This window comes from Corvus cornix, chromosome 1 (assembly GCF_000738735.6).
Source record: "Corvus cornix cornix isolate S_Up_H32 chromosome 1, ASM73873v5, whole genome shotgun sequence".
Lineage (NCBI taxonomy): Eukaryota > Metazoa > Chordata > Aves > Passeriformes > Corvidae > Corvus > Corvus cornix.
Genome location: NC_046332.1, coordinates 86114827 through 86134189, shown reverse-complemented (window position 1 = coordinate 86134189; position 19363 = coordinate 86114827). Strand labels below are relative to the sequence as shown.

General features: G+C 42.8%; 1 protein-coding gene across 2 annotated transcripts in view; it reads right to left on the bottom strand.

Annotated features, from left to right (window-relative positions):
* Nucleotides 1-18758, bottom strand: part of ATP10A (ATPase phospholipid transporting 10A (putative)) — a 115524-nt gene extending 96766 nt beyond the window's left edge. Inside the window, exon 1 of one of the 2 annotated variants that reach the window (XM_019282954.3) lies at nucleotides 17907-18758. In XM_019282954.3, coding sequence (XP_019138499.1) covers nucleotides 17907-18349 — 443 coding nt within the window. In that variant the 5' untranslated portion in view covers nucleotides 18350-18758. The remainder of the gene's footprint in view (nucleotides 1-17906) is intronic. The other variant, XM_010394200.4, reaches the window with a different exon arrangement.
* Between the last annotated feature and the right edge of the window lie 605 nt (nucleotides 18759-19363).

Below are 19363 nucleotides of genomic sequence, written 5' to 3'. Positions count from 1 at the left end.
TCAAAAATTGTAATGAGATTGAAGCACAGTATGAAAACAAAACTTTTACAGATATTTGGAACACTTCCATTTTCTGTTTACTTGTTTGTTTGGCTTTTTTTTTCCCTCCCAAGAGAAAGCAATTAAGTACTCTCTGGAGGAAAGAGGTTTAACTCGTCATCCTTACCTGTTGAGTAAAGATCTCTCTATTTGAGGCATGACACACAGCCCTCCTTACAGAAAATGTGCGAGTCAGCTTAGGTTGTATTTCTAGAATAAACTTACACCTTCTCACCCTGAAGAAACACCAAAAACCTCTTTTGTTCAACATTGCTCTATCTGGAAATAAACAATGGCATAACAGCAGTAAGTGTGATAACTGAATGATTGAGTACATGGGGGGTTTTTTTGAGTAGAAGCACTAAATTAGATTCTATCCACTTGTTATATTTGCAAGGTTTCAAAATTGCGCAGAAGGGTGCTGGGGCAGCAACTTAGCTGAGATAAATCAAAATAGCTGAACTGGATAGGATCAAATGAGACTGTCTCATAGTCTTTGCACTGTTCAGTCCCAAAACCGGAAGCAGTTGCAGTCCCAAACACAAGACAGCAGGAAATTTACCATTTTACTTTGCATAAGTGACAGCAGAGATTTTTGTGATTTCTCTTATTTTTTATGTGCAAGCATTTTTCTTGTGAAGCACTTTAAGGCTACTGACAATAAGCTTGTTTTTATCTTCCACGGAACCGATGCGTAATGCCTCCCGCATCTCCTGGGATTTGTAGATGCAGGTGGAAAATTACTGCTGGGTGCATTTCAGGAGATGTCCAAGAGCACACCAGCTGACTGTCAGAGCTGGGAAAAGGAGCAGACTAACACTGCTGAGTCCCAGCATTCGAGTACTTGTATACCTGAACTGTTATAGTCCAAAGCCCTTCTACAGGCCTGCTAGGACTCAGGTACGCTCACAGCTTTTGAAAGCCTGTGTTTCTTCAGTGCGAATGGTGGCAGAGGTACATGGGCAGAAAGGCTCCATCCACTAGTAACACGAGGTTGACATAGGAGGGCTCCCTTGGCACCATGCTCATGCAGGCTGGGGATGGCCTGGGTCTGGACTTGCTGCTCAGTTTGCTAGCTTCAATCACACTTGACAGAAAAAGTAGTCTCTCCAGTGAAAAATGAAGCATGACAATTGCTAGAAAAACAGCAGGTGCTCTAACAAAATTACAGGAGTTTAGACAAAATTGGGTCTATAATGGAGCATGGGATTTGGTACTAAAAAGCATCTTAGTGATACTTGCAGCTACTTGAGCTGCTTCAGAGAGCACATCCCAGCTTGTATAAAGCAACAGAACAGCACTAATTAGGCCTAAAACTTGCTAACATTTAGGTTAAAACTGGTAACAAAGTTTGATATTTACAACAAACACGGCATGGGTCTGTCAGTATGATTCAATTTTCTAACCATCAGTATAAAGGTAAAATACTGTCCAGTTAAGACCACCTTTATGCATATCCACATCTACTCCCCTGGTGACACAAGGTTTTCATTCCACCTTATTCAAGGTCTCCAGATGTGAGGGAGCTCATCCGCCCTACTTGCTTAGATGTCTCTGTAGCAGATGGCAAGATGAGGGAGGACATCTTTGGTGGGCGATTCTTCTTAGCAGAAGATGGATAAGACCAGCAGCTCTCTGGAAATGCCCATCTTTTTGCCCAGGATTGTGTGCAGGACTACGAGTTTAGTGGGACAGGATGCCTAATACCCACATGGCTTAAGACTTTCAAGAGAAATCTCATGTTGATCTAAATGGTTTCAGAGAACACCAAACAACTTCAAAGCTATAAACAGAGTTTGGCTGGCGGATACAGAGGCTAATTTATGCCTTAATCTCACCCTTTCCGAGAATCCCAGTTTTCCCTCTGAGCAGATATTCATGTGCATGTCCTTTATTCTGCTGCATATAATTAGAGAATGGTTTAGACTGGAAGGGATCTTCAAAGACTATCTAGTCCAACCTCTCAGCCATGGGCAGGGATGCCTTCAACTGAACCAGGTTGCTCAAAGCCCCATCCAACCTGACCTTGACCACTTCCAGGGATGGGGCATCTACAGATTCTCTGGGCAAGTTGTTCCAGTGCCTCACCACCCTAAAAGAATCTCTTCTTAATGTCCAATCTAAATCTTCGAGTTTAAAACTGTTGCATAGTCCAATCCTAGGGAAGGTAAGTGAACACTGAATTTGGCTTAATGTTTCCCGCACTTATCAGCACTTTCTTTGAACAACTTTTCCAAAACCACCCCCCTCATTTTCAGCCTGATGACATAAGCGATCCTCATGCCCAGATGTTTGCAGAACTTCTCATTACCTACAGTTAAAACCTGTAAGACTATTGCATGAGAAAGGTTTCTCACCTCCTGAAATAAATCTTCTAGAGACAGTTTCAGTATGACCCTTTTTGCTTTGAAGTCTTTTTTTTTATTTGACCTTTGGAACAAATATTTCACAGGATTATTTGTAGCTAAGGAACATGATGGAGAATCTCTCTTTCTGCCTCTAATTTGTTACTGTACATATGATTTTATTTTGAATTGCACCTCTACTTCCAAAGTGTTCCATCTCTACCAGCTGGCAACTGTTATTGTGCTGTAACATTTCTTCAGTAAAGAGGCATTTCTGAAGTGGTTATTTCTGCACATGGCACCTCCAAATGTTTTGCTTTGTCTTAACTAAATGCCCACCTTTTTTTTCTGGGGTGCCTGACAATCCCCTTTCAAAATCTTTTTTATTTCAGAGTTTCCCTGAGGATTGTGGGAGAAGTATAATAATGATAACCCATTTACCACAGTAGTGTTGGGACTCCTCTGGCCCTTACAGATGGTAGATATAGATTTCTTTATAACTGAAACTGTAGTTTTCCCATAACCTATTTGCTACCCCATTTGAAAAGATGGTGAAATCAGATCACTAATATGCAAAAATCCAAGAAAAAAAACTAAAATTAAACGTTTCCACATAAGATAGCTGATTTGAATATTGCTGAAATGAGAAAATCAAAACACTGAACTCCCACTCAGTTTTAAGCAGAATCAAATCACAACAAAGACTTCTTCTAAAAGTCCTGGCTCAAACTGCAAAAACTCTATTAAATAAATCATGGTTTTCCCATTTTGAGGACTATGACTTTGACACACAGAAAGGGTTATGCAACTTGCTCAAGACCCTTTTGAAGACCCAAGTGGAGATCTGCTGACTCCCTGTAAGTGTCTTCTAAGATTCAACACTGTCCTCTTTCCCAAAACGATTGCCAAATCCTTTCAGCAATTCAGCAAGAGACTCTAACAAACAAGAAAAGGAAAAAAGGGGCAGGAGAGAACACATCTCTTGCACAAATGGGTTACTTAAAAGTGTTCAGGATAAATAGGAAGGAAACAGCAAGCACATCTTCATTCACTGGTACCCTTGAAGCCCCAACTTGGGGGGAGGATATAGCTTGCCTTGACACTGCTGATTTTCTCATACAGGTGATGTTCCCATCTTGCTGCAAAGAGAGTTCATGTGCTTAGAAGTGAAATTAGTCTGTCATGATACAGAAAAGTGTCCATCAAAAAAGAAATCAAGGGTTAGATGTAAATAAAAACCACAGAGCCCTAGTTTACTCCCACGGCTCATTTCAAGACCCAGTTATAAAGCACTAAGAATTAATTTTACTGATATTAAAGACTGGAACCACATTTGTCTTTTCCTTATTTTTTAACTTATCTTAACATTGGTCTTAAGTGGCCTTCTAATAATTAAATTTTGCATATTTTTCTTCAACCTCCAGAGCTGACCTCTATAGTACTAACTAAAAAGCCACTGGTTTTTCGACCTTGCAGACCCAATTTTTTGTCCACAGCAGCTGGGAAGAAGCATTCTGTGAAAACATGCAAGCAGAAAATAAACTCAGGAATGCTGATGCAAAAAATAACTTGTTTTGGCACGTTCAAGTATTTTGTGCATGTGTATCTGCAAGGTGTTGGTAGCAAAGCTAATTTCTACTCCATCCTAAATATTGTAGAAGAATAACCAAAACAAAATACAAAACCCCCCAAATACCAGTGCTTGCCAAGTGGTGGAAAAACAAAACAAAAAAACCTACTGGTAGTATAAAAATATTTACTTCCCAGCATCTAAAATTGTTATGGGCATTAGAGAGCATTTAGGAAAATGCCTCTTAAAAAACAGTGAAGTGTTATTTTAATAACGTGAAACAGGAGACAGAGTCAGTGCTACTGATGCATGAAGTTTGGCTCTGTTCTTCCTTCTCCTAGCAGGCTGAATTAAGGACTGCCGGTACCACCCTTGCAGACTGATTTCTTTGTTAACCATCAGCCCTCCCTTTGCCACGAGAGTTCAAGACACAACTTCAGACGTAAAACACCTCTCCTGGAAATGTAAAACCAAGAGCAAAAGCTTGAACTGGCCAAAGCATAATCCCAGGACATGAAAAAAATACTGGATTTCCAATTTCTTGGCTGTTGTGTGTTGCCTGTTTTCAGTACCATGAAAACACTGGTTATGTTGGCTATGAGTTTCTGGACTCTGAACACCTGCAGAAAAAGACCTATCTCTGCTATTTTATCATAGCTCCCCAAAACCAGCTGTTTGCTGTCTACTGCTCACAGGATTCTTGATACAGCACAGCTATGCAATAAGACAGCTGTCCCAGAAACTGCTAACTTGCTATGTGTGAAGCCACACTTTCTCTTGACAAGACAGCAAAACTGTCACCCTGGCCATTTTCTCTTGTACCTCTCCTGTTGTAAAGCACTCAACTGATACTTACAAAATGCCCTCTGCTTCCTTACAGAAAAACAACAATGACTCCATTCATATCCATTTAAAGACTTATTAAACTCCCAATCATATTTTTAATATTTTCTCAATTCAAGGACTGTTGATTTGATGGTGCCATATACAGCTGTAAACATGGTAACTTCAATATTTCTTCTTGATTAGTGTATGTAAACCAGGCTCAGAGACTCTTCTGAGGTGCAAAATAATCTTGAAACTCAAGTTGGAGACTTTTGTACTGAGTGCTGTACGGTGAGCTTTCCTCTCCAAGCAGTGTGACTGTGACAAGGCGTTATGTGCCTCACGCTGGCTGTCAATCCTTACTGAGCAGCTCAGAGATGCTCATCAGAGTCATTCTGTGCAGGGCTGAGCCCATGCCAACACAGCAGCATGCTGCAGCGTCCATACAGACCCTGCAGGGTGGAATGAATGTACCTTTGAGTTCCTCACACAAATCACCAGGGACTGCCCTAACACCAGAGACAGATGCACGCAGACGTCAAGTATGAAAGCCAGTGATGTTTAAGGCCATGGGAGGTGATCCTGTAAATCATAATGAAGGTCTGACTTGCAAAAAGTGTCTTATTTCTGAAAGCCAGGTGCAAAACTCATGGCTCAAATAGAGCTCTCCTACAGGCTTCTTGCAGGGTAAACATTACTCTGGAACATGAACTGCTGATGCTGCTGCAAAACAAAGACGTTACTTTTTTTAAGCTTCGTAAAACTCCTAAGAATGTTGTGCTCCCTTCCTAAGAATTTAACAGCAGCTTTTTCACGTAAGTTCTCAGTAAAAATGAATTCAGATGGTAGAAATATGATAGAAGGATAACAACTTGCAGTAGCACTTGCTTACATCTGCTTCACCTGAATATCTTAAGCCTATATCCAGCTTGTTCCATCTGCTTTTCAACCCTGAATCATGAGTCTCCTGATAATTTGATCTGTGCTGATGTAGCAAATCGCACTTATTATCTATATGTCTTAAAAAAGAAAAAAAAAAGGAGTGTTTTGACAGGATTTTATTTCATACAATTTACTTTCTGATCCAAAGATATTAAGGAAACAGTGCTGCATTAACTGCCAGTAATGGGAATCATGGTTTACTATCAATTTGGTCACAGTTAAGCTGAAATAACACCCTCAAATTAAGCACAATCATGTAATTTGTATATGCATTTACTGAACATTTTTTTCTTACTGGGTTTTATCAGTCTAAGGACAATAAATTAGAGCAGGGCGCAGGGCTGCCCCCACCAGCTGTGCCCCATCCACACACAGAAAAATGTTAGTCATGTGAACTTGGCCACGTTTGAGCTGACAAAATCTGCTAAGAGACAGGACAGCACTAATGGCCCAAATTGCTTCCAGAGCAGCAAGCACCTCTGCATGGGGCTCTGAAGGTGTTGAGAAACACCAGCTGGGACAGCCATGATTCGTGCAGAATGTGTGCTGCATAAACACACCTTTTACAGCTGAGAGTTTTAAGAACTAGCATTCATGTAACCAACTGCATAGGAAGTCAGACTTAAAAAGAACCAAACAAACCTCTTTTTCTGGGTTTTGCCTCTTATTTGAGTTTGCATACCACCTTAGAGCTCCCATTAACTATATACAGGTGTGTAGCACAGCAATAAAAGTTACAGAAAACACTGACTGGGAACCTCTCCTTCACAGACTGTATTTTCATATTGTCCATGCTCCCAGGGGAATGAACTGCTGAGGAATCTAACTGGAACTCATGAGTTTCAAGAACAGGTCAGAAAGGAGTTAGACATCAATGAGGATACATCCTGAAGAAGACCTGGGCATCTGGGATGTATGTTCAGTAACTGGAAAAGTAAGAACTGTGCTCCCAAATGTTCAGCAATCAGGTTTGCATCTAATTTGAATACTGCTCAACTAGCCGGGACGATACATCACAGGTCTTAACCACTTCAGTCTCTACATTTGGTTGTCTTTCTGTACTTCCTACCAGTGGTAAAGAGTATGCCTGGTAGTTTTCTTGGTTAAAACTTTTTGGTAGGGTGCAGCGCTGTCAACTCAGGCATGCTTTCTATAAATGCAAATAGTGGTTAAAAAAACAAAACCAAAAAAAACCCCAAACTTGAAAACCTTTCTAGAAGTTGCCAGATAGGACAGCCGAAGGGAATGTTTTTACGACTAAGAGGCTGGATTCCATGCACAAAACAGCTATTTCTAGTGATAAAGCATAAAGGTTAAACAACTGAGGACAAGACTGCCAGATGTAAAATGGAAAGTTTCCAATTTAGGAGCAGCAGAGGAAGAACATGAATTAATATGGAACGACCAAATTAGCATTATAAAAATCCTCCAAGCCAAACCAAATGCCATTGAAAATAAACTCAGGAACCCTCCCCCTCTTCTGCTCCCTGCATTCCAAGGAGGACTGAATTTAGAACAACCATAGTGAATTTTAGAGAAATCTTACACTTAAATGCAGAGCAAAGGCTTTAAAAGTTAGAGACTGTATGTGCTTCAAAACCACTATTCTATGCTAGATTCTTCTTCAGTACTTCTGTTTAAAAGGAAATAAATATTCTGGACATAAGTTTTCGCATTAGTTTTATCTTTAGTGAAATTGGTAAAGATCAGGCTGATTCTTCTAACAGTTTTGAAACTGGGGTATTAAATGATAATTTCTACCTTTTTATTAACTGGATATAAAAACAAATAAACACACACACAAAACCAACAAAATAAAAACCACATTAACAACCAAATACTTTGCAAATACACAAAATCCACTGGCTGTTGGGTTTCCAACCTAGACTATATTTCAGTGCTAGCTTTGTTAGCTCTACATACTGAGACGCACTGTCAGTCTGGGGGTCCCATACTGCAATATTCTTTGCAGATTGCTCTCACTGGTCTCACACACATTTTTGTGGCATGAGCTGGCAGATGTCAGTCCACAGCGGTATTCCTCAAATTTAAGATATATCGTGGATTGTTCAGTCCATAAAGTACTATTACAGACTTTTAAACTGGACTCATGGAACATGGGTGTAGCAGATTAAACATCAGCACTACTAGGCTGATGGTTGGCTCAGCTGTGGTACGTCTTTTCTGTTGAGCCTGAATTTTAGAAAGCACAGGATCTGACAGCAAGAGGAACTTACACACACAGCCAGTATCCACAAAAAGCAGACATGCACTGAAAATAAATGGGACATACATGTAGGAAAAACCTGATAGGATTCAGTACATTTAAGCCTAAAAGGATCAGGAAGAGCAGAAGGTCAAATGCTGCAATTGGACAGATTTTAGGACTCTGAAGATAGCAAACAGTGGCATGACATCTTATGAAGCTTGCACCTCATATTGGCTACATGGTATATCTGCAAGAGCTTATGCTCCCATAGGGACGGACACTAAAATTCCAGCAGAGAAATTGGTAACCGCGGGTAAATCAGCAAAATTAGCAGAATAACTTCACCATTGATTCCTCTGATTCGATCCCTGATAACCTAGCAATATCACCTGCAGGTTTGAATATCTGAACCTACTGGGCAAAATCCAGAAGCCCAATAGCCCTATCTGATATTTATGAGACACCTGACAGTGAAGCCCCACTTTCATTCTTGCAACATCCCTGATTATGTCAAACACACAACTGCCCTCTACATTTCAGAGACACAGCTTGCAAAGTAATTTTATTAGTTGACCTAATATTTAGGTACATCCAGGCAAACAAAAGACAGAACTAGGAACCTCCTACCTTATGTTTCAACACTCATCCCCAAAAGCTGAATCTGAAGTTAAAGAACAAATAAGACCCCCAAAATACCAAGATTCCCTACATTATGAGGACAGTCTGGAAAACTCCACAGAAATGCAAATGTAATCAGTCATTCAAAGAAGAAAACTATTTATTGACAACAACTAACCTCTTATATTGTTTCTCAACACTGCAATAGATGATATAAATACATTTCACAAGTATGAACAGTAAGTTAATGACTATTGCTGAGGGCAGAACATGGCAAGAGATGAAACACTGGATGCTAGGTTATCCCCTCACCTGACAGGTGAGTGTACTCATATCTGTGCTTCTCAAATAATAGTTCTTAAATAAATCATTAAGTATATTGAGCAGAACAGGCTACTTACTCTTCTACAGTCAAAAACCGTATGGCGTGTTAATTGACAGGAAGTAATATCTATCCCCTCTAAGTTTACTAATGGGATTTACCTTACCTGAACTTAGCTGTATAAGCAAGCCATCTAGTTGAGCTTCACCTGTATCATCACTGGAGAGAGGTAAGGAGCTCTTGATCCAAACTTACCCAAGGTAAGTGTCTCAAATAAGCTGGAAAGATTTCCTCCCCCAAACCATTCGATGCTCTCCACCAATTTTGGCACAAGTGTAGATGATTTGGTCAGACTGGACATGTACCTTTTAGCTAAAAGACACATGAAATAAATCTCACCTCATGTTCCAGAAAGAATATTACAAATTCCTATAGGAAATACCTTTGTCAGATCAGAGAGAACCTAATTAGCACTTAAGAGGGCTTCTTGCAAGAGAGCTACAGTCACTGGCTCACTACTGTTTACAGGGAAAGCAACTATTGGCATTTGCAGAAGAGTCAAGATATAAATCAGTGGCTCTGCTGGGAGATGGGTACCCCAGTCCATGCTTCTCTGATAAAACTGGAACCTCGGAGAGTGAAGGAAGGAAGACCTACATGCTCTCAAACATGCAGATAAAGTCAACATATGTCTTTATTCTGGTAAATGGTGTAAGATCAAGCTTTAGCTTCACAGCTCTGCACTTATACAGCAGAGGGAAGTATGGCAAGGAGAAGCTGACAATGAGAACATGGAAATCCTAAAAAGGGAGAAAAAGAAAATACAGGAACCATACAAATCTCCAAATGTAAGTGTAGGCCCACGCAAAAACAATGCACTACAACTGCAGAATCAGACTTAGGTTGATTATATTTGATTTCTTGTCATCTACTTCTGCCCAAATAGGTTACATCTTTCTAATGTAGTTAATGAACTTTCTGCATCTCTAAGGGTTTGGCTGCTAAATCTGCCTGCTAAAATTGGTTCACTGACAAATTTTCTGAGGCATCTTATTCCATGTCTAGATATTGAGAATATACTCACTGATGTATTGAGGTGACTGCTGTTCTGCACTTCCTTTGTTGGCGTCAGTATTTTGGGAGATTTCACAACAACTTTGCCAATGACTTGCTAGTCACACACACAAAATCAGCTAACGTGGCCAAAACAGGCATATTCAGGTTGCTACTGCAAGGTGAAAAGACAGGGTCTGAGGCTACATGTACATGGCTGTGAGACCCAGAAAAAGCCCAGGAAGCGTAAGAAAACATAGAAAGATAAAAGACCTCTGCATACAAAAGCTGACACTTCATCGTGGACTTTCTCTTTTTATTCAGAAAGTCGAAACTAAAACCTACATCAAAAATACAGAAATACCAAATATTCTGCAATAGTGTTCACACCCTCAGTGTTAATGTAACAGCACAGATATATAAGAACTGAAGTCAGTTGTCAGTCAAGGAGTTAAACTCTTCCTTGAAGTAGGTCAGTATTTCCAGACAACCAGAACATAAAAACAAAACAAGTGACCTCCCTGCCTGTTAAAACAAATCTCCAGCAGAGTCTGGGTTTATGAAATGACTGGCCATGATGCAAATGTTGGCCACTGAACTGAAGAGACTGGCCTACTTGTCACTCTAGAGAAATTGTGGTCAGACAAGAATAAAATTGTAACAAAATAGCACTGGAGATGGAAGATGTTTCCCACCCTTCAAAATGCAGCTTTGCCAGTTCAGGACTGTCCTTTAACCAACGTAGACTGAAGGATGTGGGCTGACCACGGCAGGGTTGTTCACCTGCAACCGCTCTGAAACAGAGTTAAAACACTGCTCCTGCTGGAGCAAAGAACAAGATGGTGGTTTCCCAGCTCAGAAGGACTAGCTATCCCCAGCAGCCCACAGGACAGAACACCCTACTAGCTGGATGGCTAGCCTGATTTGGACAGGCTGTGTATGTGTATCCTTGAAAGAGTAAAAAAGAGAAAGATGTTCCTCTCAGCTCACATCTTACAGGCACTGTAAGCTCTTACTTTGAAGCCCCCTCATTCCCACTTCCTGTACACACAGCAAGGATTAAACCAATTCACTCAGGAACATGCAGGTCATCTCCAACTAAATCTGAGGTTTGCTTTATCTAATTTTTTCAGAATCAAAGATACATTTGGAAACGTACATTTTCTCAGTGGATCTCAATATTAGGGCTGTTAAATCTCCTCCTTTGCACTTCTCCCCTGCACACCAGCACTAGCACCTGCTTAGGAGAAGCTGTAAGCTAGCATCTTTCACAAATATGCATTGTGGCTGAATTTTGGGTGTGAGTCAACTTTTGTGCTTGATGTGCAACCGAGGAAGCTGCTGCCCATAACTACACAAATTTACCCATGAGAGGCAAGTGTCCTGGCTTTTAGCAGGCTCCTCACTTTATGCCATTCATTGAAATGCACTCTCCCTGGCCCAGTGCATGGAGAATCTGTCTTGCTTCCATGTTCTGGTGAGGCACTGCTGGCGGGTACAAATCACATTTCTGCTGTGGATCACTTCTGGGTGCAAACATGACTGGCTGCTACCACAGCTGCGTTAGTAACAACTCCCAAATTGAGAACACTAAGGCTGAAGGTAAGCCATGCAAACTGGTTCACCTCCACAACTATGTGAAGTGAAACAAATTGTTCTGCTTTTCATGAACTTAATTGCTTTCAATACATGCAATTGCTAAAACCAAGGCTGCACAGCATAAATCCTGCAGACTGGGTGTAATCCTGAAGCTGTGCACTTGGCTTCCCAGCTGCATTGACCTTACTGTGTCCATACACAAAAAGCACAACATTCCCAAAAGGCCTGGTGTTGCAGGGAAGAGGAGAGGCACCCCTTAGACTGCTCTTACACAGAGTAACTATTCTGCAAATTGGAAGCATGCTGGATTACACAGCAGGGAGATGTGGCAATCTGACTTCTCCCTGTGCTATGTCAAGGTAAGCAACCTGCCCATCCATAAGGGTTGAGTAAGCCTGGAGGAGGTACCTGTAAAAGTCCTGCCCAGTGGCAGGGACCCTTCTTCTTTCTCCAATTATTACTTCTGGAGGATTGATCTGCTTGTGAGAGGAACGTCCTGACTAAGTTATGCCATGCTAGCTAGTGAGCAGTTCCATAAACATTGATTTTTGCATGGCTGTCATGGGTTTCAACTCTGGTTTTCAGTTCTGCTGACTACGTGACACATGGTGGAAGGTGGAATCACAATATCAGGCAGAGCTGAACAGTACACACAATTCTCTTGTGTATTTTCTTTGGAAATGCACTCTGACAGAAACAAATAGAGCTGTTACTCTTTTGGCTACCTCCAACAATAATCATGGTCTCAAGTTAATAAAGACACAAAACAACAAGTAGATCTTCACACAAGGTGGCCACCTATAATTCTGGGCTATGGTCTGCTTAGCACAAGAGATTATGGTGTCTCTCTGGAGTGTGGTGTATAACAGAAAAAATTGATTTGGGGACATCACCAGGTCTTTCAGTGGAGATTAACAGCATCTTCTTTGGCAGTCAGCCAGAGGCATGTGAAATAGCCTACAACAGTTCTCATGACATCCAATACAAATGAAAGAGCTTAGTAACAAGAGGCAAGCATTTTTCTTTTCCAATAGAGAAGCTCAGGCACTTAGAAAATTTACCCTACACGGAATAGCAAATAAACTGCATACATACAGTTGGACAGAGAGACGGGTTGTCCTGCGCATTCCAGCTGGCTACATCTCAGAAGATTAGCACAGACGTCCCTTGCTACTTGGATAAACTCTACTGGAGAATAAAACTGCTCACTATCAGTCTAACAGAGGAGCCTCTACTACATTGCTCACTGAGTTTACTCACTGCCATCCTGGCTCAAACTGAAGTGAAGGGCAAAGACAGTAAGATGAACAGAGAGGCATCTTTCTGAAACTCAGGGAAGGAATACTGACTTCACCAACAGATTCAGACCACTACTTCCTGCTTTCAGCTTTTTATGCACCAAATTCACTCACAGAGGAAACTGAGTAATCCCAGGTACTTTCCTTTTGAATCACTTCTAGTGACATTTGTGTTCTGGAAGGGAGACAAGCTTGTTTCTTCTAGTGAGAAATGTCTTACCTGCCAGCACATTTTGGGACAAGAAGCTGCTCTTGACTATGGTAGCAGTGGGAGATATTCACAACCTAATTCCTCAGAGACTGGTGTTGCCAGCAAAATAAGGCACCTAAGAAGTGAAGTGGTTGCAAGCAAGTCATCATCTGGCTGTTTCTGAGGCCATGAGTGGGATCTACCATGGCTTTGTGAGGATTTGGTAATACTGCTGCATCTTTTTCCTCCAAGGCTGGAATTGCTTTCACAGGTGAGTTGACAAAGAGAAGAAAGAAGTGTATTTTTGAAATTATAGTAAATGTCGCCCACATCACAGTCTCTTCTCTCCTCCCCAGTCAGTTTTGCAGAAAGAAATTAACATTTAATGCAAAACCGCCTGCTTTGATAGCTGTCTGAATGCCCCATTAAACATTTTCCACACCTCAGGGGTGACAAGTATCCAGTCATAAATTGCAATTTGTCATGGATTTTCTAAGTCACAGGTTGACACGAGAAGCAGTTATCACTCTTTCATCAGTATGCAGAGGCATTACAGTTTTTAGCAATACTCTTTGATAGACATGGTAAGGGTTAGAGAGTAGATTTAAAAGACAAAGCCCTTTGGTTTTGAACATACGGCTCCTAGAAAAATGTTACAAGAGATTATTTCACCAGCACAGCCCCGAGACAGTAATAAAATGTAATTCCCTGATGGACAAGTGTTATTATTTGTTGTGATTGTAGTTATCCCTATTCATCTTCTATTTACATGTCATGTAAACATATACCATATTTTGTATCAGCACACTGAAATCAAAGCTTCTGCCCCAGCCACAAATTTAGTTCTATCAAATATTTAACAGCAGACATTTACATGTGCAATCCACGACTCCAATGAGAGCCAGTGAGCACTGGAGGACAGTAACTGCAAAGAAAAATGTCACCCTTCCATCCTCCCAAGTCCAACACTAACACAGATTTTGCTGTGAAGATTGCAAATTTGTAATCTCCAGTATTCAACCTCAATCCCTGGGCAATAGAAATGAGGAAGAGGAACAAAGAGAGGAGTCTAAGGTGATCACAGGTTTGCAAAAACAATTTTCTGCAGGCTAGGCTCTAATGCCTTTGTAACTTCCCTCCATTTAAATCAACTAAGAGTTTTGGCTGTCATCCAGCATTCCTAGCTTAAGCACCTGTACAGAACTGAAATTCTAGGTGACCTGTGAAACCGTCCTCCTAAAGTAAGTGCCTCATTTCCTCTGTATTGCCAAATGAGAGAGGTGCCCTAAGGCCTGTGGAGAGAGGTCCTATTAGCTCCTCTTGGCTAAGAGATCTTCCTCAAGACCCTGTCTGCTCTTACAGACAGACCTGCTAAGTCCATCACAGAGCAACGCAAGTCTGCAATTCTCCTGTGTGTTTCACTCCTTGACATAAGCTGCCAATTTAAACTCAACAGCTTCTTTCAATTTATTCAAAGAATCAGGTCTTTTCCCTTTTCATCTGACTCTAGAAAGCAATAATTTTCTGAGGTATTTTCCACTCTCCACCACATCCAGGATTTCTAAATGAAAACTGTCTTATTTCTGTCAAAACAAGCTGCATCTCTCTTAAACTTCTTACTTTAGGTTGCATCATCCTTTGCTGTTTTGTTGTCTCATAAGTGTTGCCAACTCTGAGTCACAGAGTCATTGATTCCACAGTGGCTGTATGAGAATGGGTCATCTGAGTCCACTGGACAGGCAGGAGGAAGAAGGCCAGCTGTCAAGCAGTCAGCATACCAGGAGAATAGCATTTTCACCCAGATCAGTTCTTGACACGATCTGCCTGTGTAGGCTGTGCCAGAGCACCAGCCAGGAGACACTGCAGGGGTCGTGTAGAACCTCCTCCTGATGCGCTGCCCTAGGCTCTGCCTACTCCTGCATTCTGTCCTGTAGGTTTTGCATCACTAAATGCTGCTTGTACCTAACAGAGGACAGGTACTTCAGCAGCCAGGAAAGCACGTATGGATTACACATAAAAAGGATACATGACAGAACACATAGTATCCTACTTGAATCTTTACTTGGTCACTAAATAACATGGAACATGAGACAGAGGGCTTTTCTCTGCTACTGAAGCAAACGTCCCAGTCTCCATTTTGCTGACTGTTACAATTCAACGTTATTTTGCTGTAGTGTGTTTGAACGCTGTAGTCTGTGTTTGAGGTGGCTCTAGCAGCTGTGTTGAAGGCTGGCAGGAAAGGGAGCCCATCACAGCACAGAGTCCTGAAAGTCAGATACATCCCGTCCTGCAGAAGGCCTCTTTCCAAGCTATGAAATACTGACCAGCAAGAGAAGAGTTACTGCTCCCTGACAGTCCTAGGGGAACACAGGACTGCAGCTATGTTCATTAACCTACAGCAGCATTTCTATCAAGGACAGCATTTGCATCAAAGTCTGCCCCTACCAAAAGGAAGTGGCAAGTAGGGGGAGGGAGAGACAGAGAGAGTCTGGTCTGCTCAAAAGGTAGTAAAACTGATAAGGGATCAGCATTAAATCGATGTGAGGAGAAAGCTGTCATTTATTACTTCCTTATGTGACATGCTTCAACATTTTTCCAGAAACAAAGAGACTAAGGAAACAAAGAAGTCAGGATCAATCCCTTGTGTTTCTCCTGGCATGACACCTTTCTAAGAAAACAGCTTTTCTGAACTCACGCCCAGCAACTTCAATGACCTTGATATAAATCTCTCAACCTTGGTACCCCGTCACTCAAGTAAGCAGGAATCTTAGCTCTTATCTGCAGAAGTAGCAAGTTTCTAGTCCCATCTTGCTCACTGGAGCTGGAGGGTGTTTAAAAAGGTGAAGTTTAAAAAAAGCTACAAAAGAAGAAAAAGTGGGCAGATTAAAAACATGTGAGCAAATTACTTTAACCGCATGTTTTGATTGTATTTTTCAATTGTGGGAGGGAAGCTTTCCCTAGGGACTGCTGGAAGGTGAAAATAGGTGAGCTGCTGCTGGGAACCACGCTTGTGTGGTGGGCTGTTAAGCACACACCGTTCAGCTCTGCATCCAGCCAGAAAGCTGTGCCTGAATAGGTGATAGAGCTCACACACTTCCATGTTTGCCACCCCACAAGGATTTGGCCGACATGTGCCTTTGATGCCAATGCAAAGGAAAACCACTCCCAAATTATCTGTGTAAGTGTCACTCAGCAGCAATCTAAACTCTGCAGTAAAAGGAACAATTCTGACTTACTCTGCAATAGTACAAGCATTACAAAGGGCAGTGCACTTAGCTGGGACTCACAAAAGACCACAAGAGATATTAACATCAAAGCCTTTTCCCATAGTCATGTCTACTTTTTTGGCAGCAGAGAGGGATATGGAAAATTGCTGGGGGAAAAACATTCCAGAATTAATATCCCAGTACTGGTATTTGTTAATATTTTGAACATCTTCTGCAACAGGCACTTACTGCTTTTCAACCTAGGAGACACAAGAGCTTATTTCTAAACTGATTTTTTTGGAAAAGGTTAGATTAACCATCCTTATTAGCATTATTTTACTTTCTGCATGAATAGCCCCTTACAAGACCTCCTGCGATCCATCTTCCTCAACACCAGAAGTGTTCAGAGTTAAGGACAACTACAGACAAGCAAGGCAGTAGGCACAGGTATAGGTTAGCAGTAACTACGAGTGTGATTTGACTGGATTGGTTTTGGTTTAGTTTACAGAAATAAGGCTATTTTACTTGTGTTTTCATGCATGCATATCTACTGGTGGAGGAATATCCCTGGGTGAGATTTCTTACATGATACCAGTTTGTGAAATAACAAGCTGAGTCTGCTGATGTTGGAAATGCAGCCTTTTCCGAGTTCTTTTTCAGTGTATTTTTTTTTCACATGCCTTTCTTGCAATAGGAGAGTTGCTCTGTCTTGTGCTTACGTCAGCCCAGAAGACCCTCCCAGACAAGTCTGTGGAATCAGAGTGTAAGCTTCTTGGCACGTGTTTCATTTCTGTTAGACTTAGAAACATCAGAAATGAAACTAAAATCTGATTTCTCAGAAAATATATCCTTCTTTCATTCCCCAGGAAACCTTAGCCTTGGACTACTAAGAGATGACTCACACTATGAGGAAAGCAAAACAAAAATTTTGTAAAGCTGGCTTCTAAGAACATAAATGTTGATGCAAAAGTCATTTCAGTGTGATTTACAAATACCACAGCAGTGCTCTATATGTATTGTCCAGATCATTAGAAAAACTAATTCTGAGAGACATAAATGACCTAATGCTCCATCACAAGCACTGGGAAACAGCAAAGTCACAGGGAATGATGACATTTGAGATGATCAATAAAAAACATTCGCTTAAAAGTAAATGTCCAATGGAAAGACTGGCTCATTCTTTAGAAAGACAAAGTTTGGGCTCGCTAATTTCACGTGTCATGAAATCTCACAGACCTAAATGAAATTCAGAAGCCTCTGGCCTCTATCCTTCCTTCACTCATTGAAGATTTAATAGGAGATTGCATGAGTTCTCATGTTACTATAAGGAAACTAATACCATAAACTATACATGAATGTAATTTACAGCTCACACTGTAAATTGTGAGCTGTCAAACTGTGTGTTTGCATAAAGTGATGTACTGTGGGACCCCACCGGTCAGAATGGATTCACTTTCACCTGTAGGTACAGGACTGTATGAACTCCCGCAGTTCTGAGTTAAGAGTTGGGAGACACAGGCAACTGGAAGTTTCTTCGCCCTTGAAGTGGAAATGAAAGCCCTCCACAATGGACCTGCTCACTGCCCTGTGTCCTCACTTCTGCTGGCCTGAGTCCTGGTGCCCGGCGGGACCCCAGCGCGGGCTGCCACCACGGCGCTGCCGTCCCCTGCACTCACCCGCCCTGCCTCACCTGCTGTACACCAGGCACTCCATGTGGTTGATCTCCTTGTCGGAGCGGTAGCGGCTGTAATCCTCCCAGAGGTCCTTGATGGCGGTGACCGCCAAGATGAAGAGCACGGGGGCCAAGGCCAGCTCCGGCTGGAAGGCATTGACGGCTGGCACGAAGTTGAGGAGGGCGATGAACACAAAGTAGACGTTGGCCAGGCGGTGGAACTGCTCAAAGAGGTTCTTGGGCAGGAAGGACAATGCCGTGTACTTGGTGGTCTTGAGGCGGTTGCAGGCCAGGACCGTCCTCCTGGACTTCTCTGTCTCGGCCTCAGGTAACAGCAGGCTGGAGCGCACCAGCCGCGTCTTACTCTCCTTCTTCTTCCTCCGCCTCCTCTTCCTCTGTCTCTCCTTCCCCTCCGGCAGCACCTGGGGCGCTCCCTCTCCTCCTGCCGTGCCCTGGGACATCGCTGCCGCCCCGTGTCCTCGCCCGGACAGCGCGGGCAGCTCCCACGGCCAGGCACGGCCCTAAGTTATCATCCTCCGCCGCCCGCCACGGCTCTCCTTTCCTCTTCCCCTCCGGGGGCGGGCGGGGGGAGGAGGGCTGTCTCGAACCCGCTCCTAGCCGCTCTGCCGGGACCTCTCTCGCTTTCTCCTCCTCCTGCTGGCTCGGGGAGGGGACGTGGGCAGGCGGGGAGCCGAGCCCTCCGCCCGCGGGCCTCTCTCCGTCCCGGGCGCGGGGGATGCGGGCAGGGCCGGGGGAGAGGGAAACGGGAGCGGCCCTTCCGTGCACAGCCTGCCCCTAGCGCCGTCCCGTGCCGTGCCGTGCCGTGCCGTGCCGGCGTACGGACCCGGGAGGACACTTTATCGGCGGCTTATGACTTGTAGTTACGTGTGGGAAGAGGAAAGAGGCTCGAGTGAGGAAAGAGAAAATTCCCACTGAAGCGTCGGCGCTGCGCTTTATCCGCAGTGCCCCAGCAGCAGCTGGTGGGAGTTTTTACCAGCTGACTCACGGCGAAACACTCCACTTTCTGCCTGAATCCGTGTGCCACGTTTATACCCATCCCTGTGCTTAGCATGGGAGATAGAGGACATAATCTCCCAGCTCCTCACGTCTGTCTGGTATGCCAGACAGTCTGTTGGTGGCGGCCATGGTGCTTTGGGACAACCGCAAACGGGGCAACCAAAAAAATGAGGTTTCCGATGGAAAGCATTAGGCACTGCCCCCCCCACACACGCCCTGGCAGTGGTGTGGTGTAATGCACGTTTGCCTCTGAGGGTTTTTCTATTCCCTTGTGGTAGGGTAGGTCTTTCCAGCAAGGATTGGAAAATGCCAGTCTCTTGCTCTGAGGTTTTACGCCCTGCACTTTCTGGAGAAAGATACGGTTACAGGTCATGATGGACAGGCAAGAAATACAGAAGAGAAGATAATCTAGATCGAAATATTTAGTCTAAAGTCTCAAGTAAAGAAATGTAGTAAAT